Genomic DNA, 18,071 nt, shown 5'->3' with positions numbered 1-18,071 from the left:
AACAACTCACTATATCGAAACGACAGTATTTCAGATATAAATACTAAAAAAGGAAATAAATCAACTCAGCCAAATAAGTGAAACAATGTTGCTTCCTTCTTTCTTCTATCTGGAATTCCTTTCGGCTTCGCCCCCTCTCTCGAAATTCTTGCATTGGCTGGTGTGCATTCTAGCTACCGACATCGACAACCTCCCCGCCTCCGGCAGAGGTCAAGGTGGCTCCATTAAATGCGACCCTTCTTGGCAGACGAAGGAAGTACTCCTACATTATTCTTATTTTTAAAAGGGCCGACTGGCCCAATAACAAAACAATTACTGCTACTTTCCATTCGCGTTGTAAATGGATAATTAGCACTAATGGGCCGGGCCGGACCTGAGAATTTAATGAATTCAATACATTCTCAAAATAAAATGATTTTACAGGAAAATAAATAAATCTTAAAAAAATTAATAATATTAAACTCCCTCTCTCACTCACTCGCGTCTACTGCACCTTCAATTGTACTCGCCGCGCTCGCCGCCGCCGACTGCAACCAACCGCCCCTCACCAGCACCATCACGATTCCGTCCGTCCTTTTCACAAGACCAGCTCGTGAGCAGTCGCGTTGCCTCAGCATTCGCCGTCGCTCATCGTCGACAGCCACCGGGCCGCCGTCGCCCTTTGTTTGTTCAAATTAAGGTCAAATCCGAATTCCCCCAATTTCTAAATCCCTAAATCTTGGATCAAATTTGCTTCTATGTTCAAAGCATGAGTGATCACCCAACATAAGGGGCTAATTAATGTGGAATCTTCAAAACACAAAATAAGAAAATGCATTTGTGAACAGCTTGCGTTTCAGGTGTTGAGAATCTGAATATGAATCCTAAAATGCGTTTGCCTTAGTGTTTAGCTGGAGCATAATGCCGTTGGGTTTGAGATGCCCTTACTAATTTTTTTTTTGGGAATTTTTTAATCAAATTGGAAAATGTATTTTTCATGCATGTTCGTTAATCTGTGGGCCTTTGATGTAATTGATGCGGTTTAACTCGTAATTGAAGTTTAATTACGTGATCTCGTGGGAATTCAAGAGAAATTCAAATATGAGTGAATGAAGTATGGAATTTTCTTGAGACATGGAAGGATACATTTGATGCTGAAAGCTGAATGCATGTTGTGTTCTTATTTCCTTTTTATATGGAAATTCAATTTTTTATTAGATGTTTTGGACTTAGGATTTAGGATTTTCTGTTTCTTGTGTGTGTTGATTTAATTGTTTATGCTAGGTCTGAATTATGGCCATGCCCTAAAGAGGTCATTTAAGCGCGATGAGTCACACATTATCCTGAAGTTTATCGTGTGTGGTTGAAAGTAGTGGAACACGTTTCTTTTTACACGTGTATGTGGATCATTAAGTCGTTTAGAATGAAAAATGGTTGATGTATATGGCGTGCTGTTTCAGTTTGCCAGTTGTCATGGTAATTGTGAATGATCAAATCCCTATAGTGCGAGTATGTGTAGTATATAGTGAGATTGTAATAATGTTTGCCATACATCTTGGGACTTCATTGAACTTGTCGAATATTAGAACCATATGATATTGTTTTACATTATGATTCTTTTGTCATGTGCAGATCTATCAAATCATAGCCCGATTTTTCCAACTAGGATCTTACCTTAATATGGAATGGACCATCTAATTTAATTTACTTTACATTTCAGAGCTTGTCTTTGCAATATTTCAGTGTTCTGAGATTCATGTTATAAAAATTCTTGACAGAAGCTGTCATTTTATTGGAGGGATCTTGAGGGATGTCGGCTCAAGTTACACCTGCTAAGAGGCCACTCGACCAAAGTCCTACAGATGGAAGTGGTAGAAGGAAGTGGCAAAAATCAGCAGCTTTGGGTTCTGGTGTTGCACCATTTAATGCAACACCTAGCAAGGTTATACGAGTACTTTGCCCAGCTTCCAAGATTGGTGGCATTATTGGAAAAGGTGGCAGCAACATATCTCAAATACGCCAAGAGACTGGAGCAAAAGTCCGCGTTGAGGAAACAGTCCCTGGTTGTGATGAAAGAGTCATAATTATAGTAGCTCTAGATAAAGCTAAGGAAATGACGAGTGAGCAGGTTAAGGATGATAACGAGGAGACGGAAATCCCTGAGTCCAATGAGAACCGTGAAGAAGATGGGGAAGGAAACAAAGAGCAGGATGGTGCAGTTGATGACTCTAAATCAGATAAGGACAAAGAAAATTCAGCTGTTCAGAAAGCTTTGCTAGTTGTGTTTGATAAAATGGTTGATGTGTTTGCTGAGACTAAGGAAGGAGAAGAAGAAAGTAAAAGGCCATCTTCATCTGTTGTTAGGCTACTTGTTTTCTCTGGTCAAGTAGGCTGTTTGTTAGGAAAAGCTGGCAGTGTGATAAAACAAATGTCATCTGAAAGTGGAGCGCAGATACGAATTCTTCCAAAGGATAAACTGCCTCCTTGTGCATCTTCTTCTGATGAACTGGTTCAGGTACTTCCATCTTCTTGTATTTGGCGCATTATTTAACACACAGCTAACTGCATTTCAGACTGCTTCCACACTCGGTACCATGTGTTACGTATATGTGCAAAATGTACTTAAATATATTTGTCGGGGACATCATGTAGGGATGATTGTTATTTTGACAAATTTGAGATATAAATCCATGACTAAGATCAAGATCTTAAAATGCAGCAAGAATATCGATCATTCCTGAATTTTAAGTCCACCCAAAATAGTCATGTTTTTCATTTTGGTCTGTCCACCAAATTTATTCTCTGTCTATTCACCAGTAAGTTTTTTCTCTGATGAGGTGGGTCCCATTTTTTCCACTAAGAACACTTATACCTCTATTTTCTCTATCCCTCTTACTTTAGCAATTTTGTGTTAAAACTCGTGCCATCCACTACCAAGACTATTTTTCGTGGACGGAGGTAGTACATGTTTAAGTACGAAAAGCTTTAAAAACATGTAGCAATTATAGTTTGATGAATCGAGTATAGTTTGACATTGCATTCTCTTTTGCAGATATCTGGTACTCTTGATGCCATCAAGAAAGCTCTTCTATCTGTTTCCCAACAGCTGCTTGAGCATATTCCTAAGTATCAGGATAAGCCTGTTGGCTTGCCATCTCATTCCTTTGATACTCCTAGGCAGGATAGGTTCCCACCTCCGAATCGTCCATTCCATGGACATGGACCACCCTATCCATCTGGATTTCATGATGGTGACAATGGTATTCCTGGTAGAATGAATTTTCCTCCTGAAGTTATAACTTACCGGGTACTGTGTAATGAGGAAAAGGTGGGTGGTGTAATTGGAAAGGGTGGTTCTATCGTCAAAGCTCTTCAACATGAATCTGGCTGTGATATCAAGGTTCTAGAGGGTACAGGTGACGCGGAAGATCGCATAATTATCATATCTGGTCCTGCTGTATGTTTTTTATTCTTCGCTTTGTTTACATCTCTTAAATTTCTCATACTCCTTCCTTCCACTTGTGAACTAATAAATGTAAGAGGCCAAAAATGATGACTGATTTCCATTTAATGTAGCACCCTGATGATGGAATATCTCCCCCACAAGATGCGGTGCTTCGAGTGCAAGCAAGAATATTTAGGTCTGCTCCTGAAAGCAAGGATAACACCATGCTTGCGAAACTCCTTGTCTCATCTCATCAAATCGGATGTCTTCTTGGTAAGGGTGGTTCAGTCATTGCTGAAATGAGAAAGTCAACCGGAGCTTACATCCGTATTCTTGGTAAAGACCAGGTTCCAAAGAATGCTTCAGAAAATGAGGAAGTTGTTCAGGTATGCATGACACTAAACCATCAAATGTCCTTGGTACTTGCATATGATTAATCTGAATAAAGGGGGTGAAAAAATTGCAGGACTTTTAGCTGACCTTAATTTTTGCTTCTGTTGTATGAAATTGTAGGTTAGTGGAGACTTTGAAGTAGTTCAAGAGGCTCTTATGCAGATAACAACAAGGTTGAAGAACCATTTCTTTCGTGATGCATTTCCAACTATGGTTCACCATCCAAACCCAGCATTTATGGAGCAAATGCCCCCGTTTCCCTCATACATGGGAAGAAGAGAGTTTTCGCCTCCCGGAACATTCTCTAATCGAGGTCCACCATTTAACAATTTTGATGGTCCTGGGGGCCGTCCTCCAGTTGGTGGCTTCCATCCACATGATGATCGCCCTCATTTCGCTCATGATTTTCCAAGGCCAGGGATCCCTCCTCATATGTCTGAAAGAATGCCTCCAGGAGCACCATGGGGAACCCAGGTACAAACCTATGAGGTCTACAATTGAACTACATAGGAAACTTGCAGGATATAGATTTACCCTGATAGCTATTATGTGGGGCAGTTTTTATTGAGTGTGATGCATTTTAAATCTTCTAGCCCTTGGGAGCATTTGTATGTATGCCTATTGCTAAATGTGGTGGAAAACCATATAACATCAAGCTAATTCTGTACTCATTTCGTAAAATGGCGAGTTGCAGGGTCCAATGGAAGGACCTGGTGGTATGGGATTTCCAGACTATCCAGGTGGTCCTCAAAGAAGACTTGGTGGATTTGCAGGGTTTGTACTTCTGGAGTGTCAACGATATTGTGTTTGAATTTACTTTCTAGGTTTTGTATTCAGTTGTTAAGCTTGTCATTGCAGTGGAAATCAACCTGTTATCACAAGCACAACTGTTGAGGTTGTTGTTCCTCGCTTCGTTATTCCTGCTATTTACGGAGAGGAAGGTGGATGCCTTAGACAAATTCGCGAGGTATGCATCTGATGAAGGCTTAGTTTGATTTTGCTTTCCAATTTGTTAACTGTGACTAAAACATTACTGCTGTACGTAAAATGCATTATTTTATTATGTGCATAAAGAAGCATAAACATAGAAAAAGCATTGCTTTATGGTTAAAAAAGCATATCATAGAGAAATAGTAATTGTTTTGTTAGTAAAAAGAATAATCCCCCCTTTAAAATTTCAATCTTGATCATCCAACAATCAAGATCTATGGAAATAGACTGGTCTCGGTTAGTAGAATAAGGATGTTTTTATTTGATCATTCTGCTATATATGTACACGTATATTTGAATAGATGATGGATATTTATATCAATATATTTCATTTTCTCATTATATGAAGTCAAAGTTCAGAACCGTCAAATTTTCTTGTGTTTTCCCTTATCAGATTTCAGACGCAAAAGTTACCATCACCGATCCTAAACCTGGGGCTTTAGAAACCGTGATCATAATTTCTGGGACTCCCGAGCAGACCAATGCTGCACAGAGTCTAATTCAAGCATTTGTAATTTGCGAGACTGAAGCAGCCTGAATCGTTGATATCATGGTATTACAAAGGTATTCCATTTTGTAATACACATACACAGTTCTAAGCTTTTGCCAGATTATGGCCTTGCCACTAATCTGTAGTTGTTTTTCAGGTTGTAGGAATCTACTGCATGGATGGTGCAAAGCAAATGCGGTGATACTTGCCAATTTTCGAAAACGTTAGAACAGAAACCAACCTCTGTTGCTTCAGTAGAATAGGATACTACCTATCTGTGCATGCTCGTTTATCTTTACTCTCTAACATGCTGAGCAGTTTTAGCTTCTTTATGCGTTTTTCTAATATTTTCTATTGTTTATTTATCGCGTTACAGTATGCACATAACGTAGTTGAAATCGATGTATTGATGCTCATATTGTAGCCTTTACTGGTTTAAAACTAAGCTTACTTCATTCAAATGGGCATACAGTTCTCATATGGTTGATAATTGATCTCTTCAGAAACACTAAATGCTGAAATGCAGGTAAAAAATGTTTTGGATATTGAACTCATAGATTGAACAGGATCTAGCTCTACATGTGCTCTATTCATGAGCTTGACTCTGGAAAGGCTTGTACGTCTTCACGTCGTCGGCGAGCCCTCGTACGGATCCGGCTGCCGCGACGAGCGACACGATCAGGCAAGCCCAGCTGAGGATCTTCAACCACACCCATCTGCTGGAGTACTTGGGCAGTTTGGCCTGCGCAATGTGCATCTCTATGGGGAAGTATACAGTCAATGGGTAGAACGAGGCTGCTCCGATGAGGCCGAGGAAGTGGTTGAAGAAGGGGAAGATCATTGCAATCACTGCTGTTACTATCACATACACTGATCTCCACACCAATCTGAACACATTGAAGTTTGTAACTCCGCACAGAGGAACCCGGACCGCGTATTCTTTGGTGATCGTCTTGCTTTCCGGCCACTTCTGCCTGCAACGACTCTCCACGAACCCGAATAAAGGCTGCGCGAACACCTGTTTTGCAAATGATATGGTCAAAAATTGATGAGATGAAATACAATATGATGTAGTTTATGGTTTCTAAGGGTTCCGGTTTCTTTTATTCGTGCTACCTGATAAGCTCCGATGAGATGGACGGCGATGCACACATTGGCGAAGTCGATCAGCCAGAAGGGCTCGTAGAAGCCAAACCCAGTAAGGAAGTTTCCGGGAGCGTTGTTTCCAAAGGCGGCATAGCCGAGGCAGCCGCAGAGGACGTAGAATAGGGTGGTGGTTGCCACACCTATTAAAGAAGCCTTCTTCATCACCACATTTTCCGGTGGTGGAGATTTTAGCGTGTCCTGTTAAATACAATAAATCTCAATATAAAAGGTCTTAGAACCTCTGATTTTATTAAAATCATAGTAATAATTCATGTAGGAACGTTAGATGAATTCTATTTGGATTCAAGCTATAGTATCAAATGAGATAACGAAGTGCAATTGGCAAGACGCTTCTCTTTGAATTAATAGATTGGAGATTTGATTCAGTATGATGATTTCATGATGTGGATTTCAAATTTAGGGGATAATAATCACATATCAAAATTGATATTTTGATGTTTGTCTGGTTACAGCAACAACAATACATGTACTAGTATTAATTTGTAATTTTGGAATACATTTTTCAGATATAAAATTGTATTTTCAAAATGAAAATAATAGAAAATTCCTTAAAAGAAAGATATGATATCTCAAAGTGGTGGGGCTTTTTAATACCAAACAAAACAAAAGAAGAAAGATATGGTCCATTTGGGATGAAGGTAACACACGCTATAAAAGTAGAATATGAAAAACTTGTGAGTGTATGTATCCTTAATTTGATTTTATTCCAATCGTTTTTATATATTCTATGGTCATTATTCATTCTTGTGTTTTTGGTGCCAGAGATTTCACATGCACATTACCAAACCAACTTATAAAGCTGGACCATAGATCACATTGTTATTATTAGTACCATTATAAGAAATTTTACTCTATATTTCAAATACAGTAGTTTTAAAATAAAAATAGACTCCTTTACTAAAAGTCAAATATGAAGAAAAAACAGCATATTAAATAGTGTCCCAGAACCGAATGCGAAAAGATTGATTAAAGAGAAGGACAAATTTATATAGGCTGTAAGGTATGGGTGTATTTATTTATTTATTTATTTCTAGTAAAGACACATGACATTAAATGTGGATATATCTCAAATTTAATAGCTATCCCATCACTATAAGTCTTTATGATAAACATAGCCTACACATGACTCGTGTCCCTCTTCTCTGTCCCTTATTTTGTACTCCATGTTTCACTTTATAATATTTTTTAACTATACTTCTTCATATGTTTGATTTTATTTTAATAAAATAATTAGATTAGCTATACATATACCGAGAAATAGACTAATCTCAATAAGGAGCCACGTGTCACGTATCAAATGTATGACTCACAAACAAAAAGAGAAGTTAAAGAAAGAAGAAAACATGAGTCACACAAGATTCAATCATGGGCCGATTGTGTTGAATATTTTTGACTCATAATCCTGTGGAAATTAATTAAAAATATGTGGACAGCCACAGCTTAGGCAAAAGCACATGAAATTATGTTGGATTGCTACACCTATCATATCCTTGTCTTTGTCGGTATTCGATTACCCAAAATAATACTACGAGATTAAACTGATTCGAGATTAGTTAATTTTATCACGAAAAAACTAAGAATAATTATATGTAACATAATCTATGAATTAAGTATAGAAGCATATCCACCTAATTAAATACTCTATCCGTCCCATTTTAGCAGTTCCAGTTCACCATTTTTTAAGTGTCCTAATTTCGAAGTCTCGATTGGAATATTACATAAAGAATAATAGGTCTCACATTCCATTAAACTTTTTTTCACCCACATTTCATTATAAAAATAATAAATATAGGACTCACATTTCACTATTTTTTCCATTCTTAAAACCCATGCAGAACTCAGATAGGACTTCTAAAGTGAGACGAATGGAGTAACACTTATAAGATTCAATTTGATCTATTCCATCAAATCGAACTCATACTCATCTCAAAATTGTTCAAGATTAAACTGATATGAGATTATTTTATTAGGAAAAAACCAAGATTAATCATATATGACATTTTCTCAAGATTAAATATCCTTTCAGTTGAATAACATTTGTGAGAGTTAATTATGTCTAATCCATTAAACTGAATGCCATCAATCCCAAAATTGTTTAAAAGTGAAGAGACTGGGTATTAATTTTACCCAAAAAAAAAAGCTATCAACTCAACTTAATGGCATTCATAAAGTTTAATCTGATCTAATCTATCAATTCCAACACTAATCATGGACTATATAGTTGCGTAATTAAATTGGATTAAAATGATAATGGAAGAAAAAAAAGACATGCCTGGATTTCAATTAGGACAGTTGAATAAGCATAGGCGAAAGCTATGTCTCCAATGGCTTGGAAGCTATTCCACACCTTTTCTGAGCCACTTGTGTCCACTCCTACTATTGTCCCTGTTAGGCTTGTCTCCACATGCCCTCCACCACCTATTTTTCAATTTTTAAAATAATTAATTTCAATCAAATAAAATTTGAAAACGATATAATTTTCATAATGCATAAGATATTGACATAGAGATGTTGATTCTCACAACCTTTCGGTCGCGAATTCACCAATCAGCAATTGTGAATTCGACATAATAGTGTAACTTGATTGATACTTTAGTTTAGTCAAATTCTGATAAATCACGTACGGTTTGAAAATAAAATATCAGATCATGAAGTTTTATTTCGGCAATTATCTCATATATATGCATAAAACGGTGTCTTTTGTGGTTTTCTAAACGAACCCATTTCATTATAAATAAGTATATTTTTCTTTTAATGAAGCAACGTTGTTTTGACTGTCAGCAAAAGAAATTGTTATATACAAATGACAAAATTGACAAAATTTGACACATTGTGATTGACTAATATTCTATTATCGAACCTCGTGAGACCGGCATAATTTGACCAAACTTTGTGAATGTACGTGCTCGTGACTAATATTCTATTATCGAACCTTGTGAGACCGGCATAATTTGACCAAACTTTGTGAATGTACGTGCTCGTGAGAGAGAAAGGGAGAGAGAACCTGCAAGCTTGGCAATGGAGAGGGCGAGGCCGATGGAGGAGTAAGCGAAGGACATGACGGCGGCAACAATAGATAGCCAGGAAAGCTCATGGAAATTGGGTATTTGGCTCAAAATCAGCTGAATTCCAGCAAATATAGCCATGAATGGGTAGTTTGATACTGAGCATTCTGCATTATGTCCTTCCTTATGGAAACAATTTGACCTTTTTACAGCCCTAATTAACAAACATGAAACATGCATATAGTTAACTAATTCAATCATCAAAGCTAATTAATGTACACGAAATATACTACTCACACCATACTAATGGAAGCAGTAATTGTGTATCCAATGGTGACCCCAACAAGATTACCATACTGAGCCAGTCCACATAGCTGAACTTTGTAACCACCTATACACATGTATAATTAAAATACTAATTAGTTATTTAAATAAAAAAAAATTGATCAATGTTTAGTCAGTCATATATTTAAAACCATAATACTCCTTTCCTCCGCTATTAATTATTCCATTTTTAAAATTAAAATAAGTGTTATGAAAAGTAAAGGAAAAATAATTAGTGAAATGCACATCTTATTTATATAGTATGTATTATTTTTATTTAGTGAGAACTAGTAAAAGTAAAATCAGACACATACTTAGATAACAAAGAGGACTTAATTATTTGACTACAATGATGTCATTTTAATCACAAAAAATGTGCGCAGCAAAATTTTATAATTCTATCATTTAATAAAATAATTGTCCAGAATTTGATGAATTTTTTGTAATTTAGCTATTAATCATATTTATTACTACCAAGATTTATTGGTAAGATGAGAAAAAGAAGTAAGAAATTGAAATGGAAAAATACCTAAGTGAGAACGGACGACGTCCATGTAGGTGTAGTTGCGGCGGGCGTCGTGGCGATACGAGTCGGCGAGGAAGGTGGAGGTCAAGTAAGTGATGAATGAGAACGCCATCAGCACGGCCGGCCCGGCCACCCATCCCAGCTGCGCTATCGCCCACGCCAACGACAGCACCCCCGACCCTATCACCGCCGTTATTATGTGCGCGCTTGCCGTCACCACCGTCCCTATTTTTATTTTTCATTCATAAATTAAATAGCATTTTATTTTATTTATTAATAAATTAAATTAATAGAAATTTAAATGTCGTGTGACGCTAGATTTGAATATTTTAGAGCCCAGACATTAACCACTCTACCTGTTCTTCGTGAACAGCCATCATCGTCGAAATTCTTGCTTGCTTCACCATTTTCTATGTACATAGAGTTCTTCTCGAGCTCGTTTGCCATTTTCAGTGCTTGTGCGTGTGTGTGTGTGTGTGTGTGAGTGAGAAAGAAAAAGAGAGAGATTAGTGCATGAGAGGAGGTTTGGAATTTGGGGTGGATCTTGAAATTTGATATATATAGAGAGAGAGGGGATGGGGAAATGGTTAATAAATGGAACTAGTAGGGAAGAGGTGGTTTATTAGTATTGGATATATGCAAATTTAAATATATTCGACTACTTTTATTTAATGATCATTTATGTGTGAGGTCTTGGGATTCTGTACACATGATAATTTATGTTAAAATTATAAATATTTATTGACGATAAAGGATGAGACAAAGCGACCTATTTCTTGTGTCACAATTCATGCATTAAATTAGAGTGTAAAATTGCTTTTTAGAATTTATTGTCGCTTTTATAAATTAAAAGTAAATTATATAAATATATCAATTGATTTGAAGCCAAATATGATAAGAAAAATAGCATGATTTGGTAAATATATCAATTGATTTGAAGCCAAATACTTATAAATTTAAAGTACCTTATATAAATATTTATATTTCTTGCTGCAATATTTGGGGGACGGAGGGGTATAATTTTTAGATGATCGAGCACATACGAATAATTGTTGCAATGAGTTAATATAGTTTATACACACACAAAAATACCCATGCACTGTTGAAAAACAGTGATGTTAACGTATGTAAATACGAATGTCAAAAGAAGAAATTTCTTTACCAAACTATATATACCTAAAGACAAATTAAAAGTCAATCAACGTGTTGCTCTAAGCAGATTTGTTGTTTTGGTCTCGCACATGCAATTGCTTAAACCAAAGATGTGAATAATTACTAAACAACTGATCAGCAACATTTGTTAGCATTAATTAATTTATTTTATTTTATTTAATAAGAATGTCTCAAAATTATTATTAATGTAATTAATTCTATAAATTACACTCACTCTAAATTGGTAATTATAATAATAACTTCATATAAACGATGCACACATGTAATTAATGAAATACTAATAGTTTTACACTTATAATTTAAATATGAACAATTTGTAAAAAAAAATTAAAAAAAATTGTTTCGGGCTACCTAGATTATTAGGCAAGCCACATAGGAATTGATTTCATGGAGTGGAGGAATTCCAACCACCAAGATTTACGTTAATGAATATATCCATAATTCGGCTAAATTTAGTGACATTACCAACTAATTGCTCTAAAATTATGGAGTACTAAAATATACTATAACACTTTCTCCATTTACATGTTTATTTAATAAAGATAACATACATTTATGGAAGACTTAGATTTTAATTTAAGATTAATTAGTTGCCTTTCATGTATTTATTTATTTTCCCACGGCATGAGCGGTGTTTACTTGGGTTTTTGTGGTATTTGTTGTTTTCTTTCATTTTCAACTTAAGGATCCCACAACATTTGGCATTTTGTTTGGTACATTGAAGGCGATATATGCATAAAAACCAATCTTTAATAATTCATCGAGATTAAGAGAACTCAAACTTTGTTCCTTAATCATTGCAATTATGTAGGATGGCAAATGACCAACGAATTTAAATTATATTGTGTAAATTCAAATAATTTATTCAAATAAATGAATAAAATAATAAATCAAACTTTGATTTTTATGATTTTTTTGTGAAATTAAAAATTACAATAACATATTTTAATGTATTAGAATCAAACTAAATAGATAAATCGAACGAACAATACTAAACGTGTGTCAAACGAGAGTGGTGCTCACATAAGGAGCCCACATAAGGCACTTAGCATATCATTACTCATAATATAAATTTACAAATGCACTTTGCTAAGTATAACAATCTACGAGAAATCGCAATTAGAGAATGGATATAATAAAAAAGGGTAATATACAATGATTGAAAATACACTTAATTGAAAACGAAATGGTAAGAAAGGGTAAGAATGAGAGAGAGGGGAGATGCAGTAATTGGTTTGGAGTAATTGTGTTTTGCCATTAAAGTGTTAAAACATTTTTCTGCCAAACTCCATTGGAGTAAATGTGTTTTGGGGTATAATACAGCTCATTTCTCTGCCAAACTCCAATTACTGTCATCTTTCTTTTCAAGACCTAACTAACAAAAACATCAACATCTTTTAACATTAATAAAATGGGAAAACATACACCAAACAATTCCATTTGTGCTCTCTCTGTGTATACATGCAACTTTATCATGGAGGAGTAGTTTGTTATTAAACTGCAAATGATACAATGTGGCTTATTGATAATATCTTGATCATGTCCAACAAAAAGAAAACCGCTCTTGGTATAGTCATAAAAAATTCCACAATTATTCATGTTAAGATTGAATTAATTTAGGCGAATTCACAAAACTGGACAGCTCTCAGTATTTCCCTCTCAATGAAAACCACTTGAGTTTCAACTGATACCACAAAGGAGAAACCCCCAACACACCTTGTGCCAGTCTTGGATCAAACACATCAAACTGCACGCGGCTTAAAGAATCGAGGATCACCTGCGTGGGCACAGCAGGAAGCAGCACCGGATGAGCCTCACGGGGCACTGTCTTAGCCAACGCACGAGCTTTCTGCATATGCGCATTCGCTACAGATGCCATCTCAAAGACAAAGTTGCACACCTCCTCGCGAGAATCCATACTGATTTCAGACTGTCCACTCTGATTCACCAGCAACCCGTGTTTCTCAGCGGGTATGTAAGAGGAATGGCGGTTCCGGCTGGCATGATACGGCAAGGATTTGATAAGCAATGCGAGGCCACTTGCCTTGCCGATGTGTGACGCAGCATGGTCTGCAGCAGTGGACTTGATACCGCTTGCTTCGAGCGTCGAGTATAAGATGGTTGACATGCATAATTCTTTAGCATTTGTCTCAAAGATATCCTCATGCTTTACATATTAAACTTGAAATGTCACCGTCCGTAGGGAGAAATGAAGTTTACATGTTTTTCCTTGAAAACCTTGAATATTTTCAACATATATTCGTAATGAAATCATTTTTTTTCATTAATCAAGTTCTTTCACAAATAGCTAATCATTTTCTCGTAAAAATTCATAAAAACACATTTTCTTTCTCATAAAGATTCATAACATGAATTTTCTTTAAAAGAAAAAGGGACCGAGTCTTTGCATGACTAAGAACTATTTTCCTTGAAATTTTCTTGAAACATAGGTAATTAGTAATTACTAATTACCTCCTTTGCAGCGGTTCAACGTGACGAGTCGAGGTGTTGGGTTCCTTTAAACTTAACATTTTATTCGTATTCTAGTCTAGGACTATTATTCTAGACTAAGGCTTGAAGGAAGGTTCTTGGGTCCAGAGCGAAAGAACGGTGCTCTGATACCACTTTGTCACGACCACAACTCCCTAGTACTAGTGAGTAGCTATTATGCGACTAAACATAAACTCATAATTCATGGAGTAAACATAAGTGAACAAGCAGCTCAAAATAATAGTTTCGAAGGCCAATGGGTACATAGTCAAAAGAGAATCAGAGTGTCAAGACTAAATTCATAAGTTTCTAGAACATAGTTCTATTTGCAGTGGAAAAGTCCAAGACAAAATATATGGAGACATACTGCTTTGGGCTACCTAACTACTTATTAATAATCATTTCCCCAACACCTTCGCCTCCTCGTCCACGCTCAACCTGCGCGTTAGAAAAGAAACATGCAGGGCTCAGTATTTGATATACTCAGTGAGCATAGTGCCAAAAATAAGTTTTATTTAGTTTGTCAGCCACAGTTGAGTGAACACGGGGTTTTTATTTAAAAAAGGCCCAAGTCACTAAATTCCTTTAATTTTATAAACTTGATTGCGCAATCACATAAACATAAATACCATATCTATATGAGCCGGGAATGTGGCCATAATTAAATTTCTCATTGCGGAATTAAATTTCGCACCATTTCTTATCATTGATCATTCGGTCGAGCAACTTAAGAGAGTCCATAATTTAAATTAGCAACTAGTCCATTTAACTTATTCACTTAGCCCATAAAAAGGATAATATTAGTCCAAACTCCATAATTATTTTCTATAAAAAGGGTAGCCCATTTCTCTTAATTGATTCTTAGTCCAAAATGTCAATCAAAGAGGCCCAAATCAAAAATTTAAGAAGCAGGCCCAACTCATACCATATTTTAATTGTTCGTCCAACTCTTAATTAAATTAAAATGGGAAAGGCCCAAAAGGAGTGGCCCAATGATTATTCATATTTCCCCCAAATCGGTCTCCACCCCTCAAACGTAAATCCCTAAATTGGAAATATAGAATCCCCTTCTCCGTCTCGGCGACAACGCCACCCCCTCCCCCACGACGGTCTCACGCCGGTCGTCGGATCTGCCGGCGTCCTCCTCCCTCTCCCGCCAGCCGTTCTGCAAGAATCGGGTCTGAAGTTCCCAAACTGGGGAGCCGAGGCAGCGGCTCTTCTTCTTCTCGAAGATTCCGCCGACTGCCGGACAACCGCCGCCTCCGTCTCCGCCCATCCCTTTCTCTCTCTCTCGTCGGGAACACAGGGGTGCAGTACCGCCACCTCGCCGTCATCGCATCCCACCGGGATTCGACGGTTTTTGCACCGTCGGGACAGAGGAGATGGTGTTGCCTCTGCTAACGGTCAGCGTGGAAAAACTTCTCCCTAAGCTAAGTTTTTCTTATCATAGTCTCTCTTTATTTAATTGGAATTTTTTTTAAAAAAAAGTGGTGCTTAGGTTTCTTTCATTCCTAAAACTCGGTGCTTAAGGCAGAATATCCTAGTTGAACCATGTCTTACATTCCTAAAGCAAAGTACGTCAAGAATGATAATAATAGAAATAATAGCAACAACTTCATACAAAAATATGATACATGCATCGACTTTGCAGTACACAGTATACAATACAAATTCCTCTTTTCTCACCTGGAATGTATTCAACCATAAAGAGTGGAGTGACAACATCTTCAACCAAATACTCGGCGAAGAGACACTTAAATTTAATGTCATTAAAATGTGATTATCGTCGTTATCTTGTGTAGTATAAGGCCATCCGCAATGGGCGGACGATGGCACGCCCGATGGCGCGCATCGTCCGCCCCATTCATCGTCCGCACCCATTGTGGGTGTGTGCCATAGGGCGCGGACGATAGTCGCGCCCTAGACTTCGGGCGCGACTTAAACCGCGGACGATGGCCATCGTCCGCTCCATTGTGGGCGCCGCGGACGATGGCCATCGTCCGCGACATCGTCGGCCCCATTGTGAAGGCCGCGGACGATGTCACGCGTTTTCGTTTTTTTATAAATAGCTTTCATTTGTAACATTTCATTTCACACGATTTCATCTTCGAAACTTACATTTACATAATTACTACGAAATGGATTCAAGCCCCAATGGTCCTACGTTTAGCGGAGAGGCGCATTGACCGGGTACAGAACCCGACGATTATCGTTCGTTCGACACCAATACCCATTACGATCCCGATTTCAGTACGGAATCGTATGGGTTGTCTGATATGGAGCCGTCGCCGCACCGCCCAACCGCATTGGCCGGTCCCGCCCTCGCAGCGACCGCTTCTGCCAAGGGGAAGGCGAAGCGGAACCGGCAGCGGGCGCAGAAGTTGCCGCCTCCCGGTGACTGCGATGAGTACGCCCCTGGCCGTACGAACTACATCGACGACGAAACTCTCACTTTGGCCCGGTGTTGGGTGGATATATCGGAAGATCCGATATTCGCCAACAACCAGAGACAGATCGCGTACTGGGAGCGCATCGCGGACCTCTACAATTCGGTCAAGCCGCCGACCGCGTACAAGCGCAAGCGTGAGCAACTCCGCAAGCAATGGGATCAAATCAAGAAGCAAGTGAACTTGTACTCGGCGGAGTTTGAGAAGTGCGCGCGGTCACAGGGGAGCGGCGAGAGCGTGCACGACGTGCGCTCTAAAGCGATGTTGTCGTACCGGTCGATGTTCGGCGAGTTCAAGCACGAGGCCATCTGGGCGCTCTTGAGGGAGAAACAGAAGTTCCTAGGTGGAATTCTGCACACTGGTGCGCCGAAGAGGACGAAGGTCACCGAAGCAGGTGACTACACGAGCAGCGGCAGCGGCACTCACCCGGTTGACCTCAACCGGACGTACGTGGATGAAGGGAGTTCCGACACACCGACGTCCTCCCGGCGTCAAGGCTGCGAAGGCCAAGGGGAAGTCGACCGCAACCTCATCGTCGACCGCTGCAACCCAAGCTCCGGTCCCGGTAGAGCTCCCGGCCCAGACAGCCACCGCGTTTGAGTCGTTAGCAACAACTTCGATGGCAAGGACGATGTTGCAGACACACAGGGCCCTCAAGAAGTGTACCTACCCCGACGAAGCCGAGTATCTCCGAGCATTACTCGATGAGTTGCGTAGGAAGTTGGGAATTGGCCCGACTTAGATTTTTTTTAGTTGAATGGTGTAATTTTTTTTATTAAAACTTCGCCGTTAGTTATTTAGGCGTTTTTTATTTACTCGTACCGTGTTATTTGAAAACAGTTAAATTAATTAAACAAAACAATAAAATGATGATGTGGCGCGCCATAGGGCGCGGCTTATGGCGCCCCACTGCAGGTGGGGATGAAGGAGGATAAAACTGCTGACGTGGCGCGCCATAGGGCGCGCCATAGGGCGCGCCACTGCTGATGCTCTAAAGGAAAATGATTCAAATAAACTATAATCATCTCACCAAACTGGGGTCCCGTGCATGATTTAGGCAATAATGCACCAAGTCCCTATGCCAAAGAAAAAAAACAGTACAAATTAATTTATTGCACTATATGAAAATTTAACTACTATTTAAATTTAATTACTAATTAAAATGATACATTTGCAGCAATCACTTGAGCAAAATGCCTTCCTGATTGGTTTGCCAATTCACCTTCCCTGTTAAAAAATTAATTAGGTGACTTAACATGTAATCTATCTGTATTGCCGTATATAAGTAAAAAAAAAATAGTTTTAATTTTAAATTACCCGCAAATAAAAAGCCACCATCTGATATACACTTCACTCTTATAGTATTTGGAAACAGAGCTCGAAATCTATCACAATGTAGGATTGTGCTCAATCCACCTGCTGACATTCCCGTCAAGATAGCCTACAAATAATCAAAATGATGAATATATATGTTAATGAATAATATAAATTGGCAATAGATTTAAGGCACTGATATGTACATTTTGAGCTTTCCTCATTCCTTTGTCGAACAGCTCCATTACAGCATTATAGATCCTCCCACCTCGGATCGGAATGTGAGGGTGTTAGTCTGAACCAATTTTAATTAAATAAATAGATAAAT

General features: G+C 38.2%; 3 protein-coding genes across 3 annotated transcripts; 1 reads left to right on the top strand and 2 right to left on the bottom strand.

Moving 5' to 3' along the window:
* Positions 1-475: 475 nt before the first annotated feature.
* On the top strand, positions 476-5,758 carry LOC121764869 (KH domain-containing protein HEN4-like). The gene is made up of 9 exons (XM_042160892.1): positions 476-679; positions 1,758-2,494; positions 3,032-3,436; positions 3,556-3,810; positions 3,938-4,291; positions 4,512-4,591; positions 4,676-4,784; positions 5,202-5,371; positions 5,455-5,758. The coding sequence occupies exons 2-8, from the start codon at positions 1,790-1,792 to the stop codon at positions 5,343-5,345; spliced, it is 2,052 nt and encodes a 683-aa protein (XP_042016826.1). The 5' UTR covers positions 476-679; positions 1,758-1,789; the 3' UTR covers positions 5,346-5,371; positions 5,455-5,758.
* Positions 5,729-10,905, bottom strand: LOC121764870 (amino acid permease 6-like). Its single transcript, XM_042160893.1, has 7 exons — positions 10,676-10,905; positions 10,323-10,544; positions 9,767-9,860; positions 9,469-9,683; positions 8,737-8,882; positions 6,414-6,641; positions 5,729-6,315 (listed from the first exon to the last, which is right to left on the bottom strand). Exons 1-7 carry the CDS (start codon positions 10,764-10,766, stop codon positions 5,884-5,886), a joined length of 1,428 nt encoding a protein of 475 aa, XP_042016827.1. The 5' UTR covers positions 10,767-10,905; the 3' UTR covers positions 5,729-5,883.
* A 2,137-nt stretch (positions 10,906-13,042) lies between these two features.
* Positions 13,043-13,684, bottom strand: LOC121764950 (NADH dehydrogenase (ubiquinone) complex I, assembly factor 6-like). Its single transcript, XM_042160983.1, has one exon. The coding sequence runs from the start codon at positions 13,618-13,620 to the stop codon at positions 13,138-13,140; it is 483 nt and encodes a 160-aa protein (XP_042016917.1). The 5' UTR covers positions 13,621-13,684; the 3' UTR covers positions 13,043-13,137.
* Between the last annotated feature and the right edge of the window lie 4,387 nt (positions 13,685-18,071).

This window comes from Salvia splendens, chromosome 14 (genome assembly GCF_004379255.2).
Source record: "Salvia splendens isolate huo1 chromosome 14, SspV2, whole genome shotgun sequence".
Lineage (NCBI taxonomy): Eukaryota > Viridiplantae > Streptophyta > Magnoliopsida > Lamiales > Lamiaceae > Salvia > Salvia splendens.
The sequence above is the reverse complement of the archived record's forward strand: the minus strand, read 5'-3'. Positions and strand labels throughout refer to the sequence as shown.

Excerpts from the sequence above, each read along its gene's own strand:
- LOC121764950 (XM_042160983.1), bottom strand. The coding sequence starts at position 13,620 with ATGTCAACCATCTTATACTCGACGCTCGAAGCAAGCGGTATCAAGTCC.
- LOC121764869 (XM_042160892.1), top strand. The coding sequence starts at position 1,790 with ATGTCGGCTCAAGTTACACCTGCTAAGAGGCCACTCGACCAAAGTCCT. Across the intron at positions 4,592-4,675 it reads AGACTTGGTGGATTTGCAGG|TGGAAATCAACCTGTTATCA; the intron begins GTTTGTACTTCT and ends TTGTCATTGCAG. Across the intron at positions 4,785-5,201 it reads GCCTTAGACAAATTCGCGAG|ATTTCAGACGCAAAAGTTAC; the intron begins GTATGCATCTGA and ends TTCCCTTATCAG.
- LOC121764870 (XM_042160893.1), bottom strand. The coding sequence starts at position 10,766 with ATGGCAAACGAGCTCGAGAAGAACTCTATGTACATAGAAAATGGTGAA. Across the intron at positions 9,861-10,322 it reads CGTCGTCCGTTCTCACTTAG|GTGGTTACAAAGTTCAGCTA; the intron begins GTATTTTTCCAT and ends ACATGTGTATAG. Across the intron at positions 9,684-9,766 it reads ACTGCTTCCATTAGTATGGT|GGCTGTAAAAAGGTCAAATT; the intron begins GTGAGTAGTATA and ends TTTGTTAATTAG.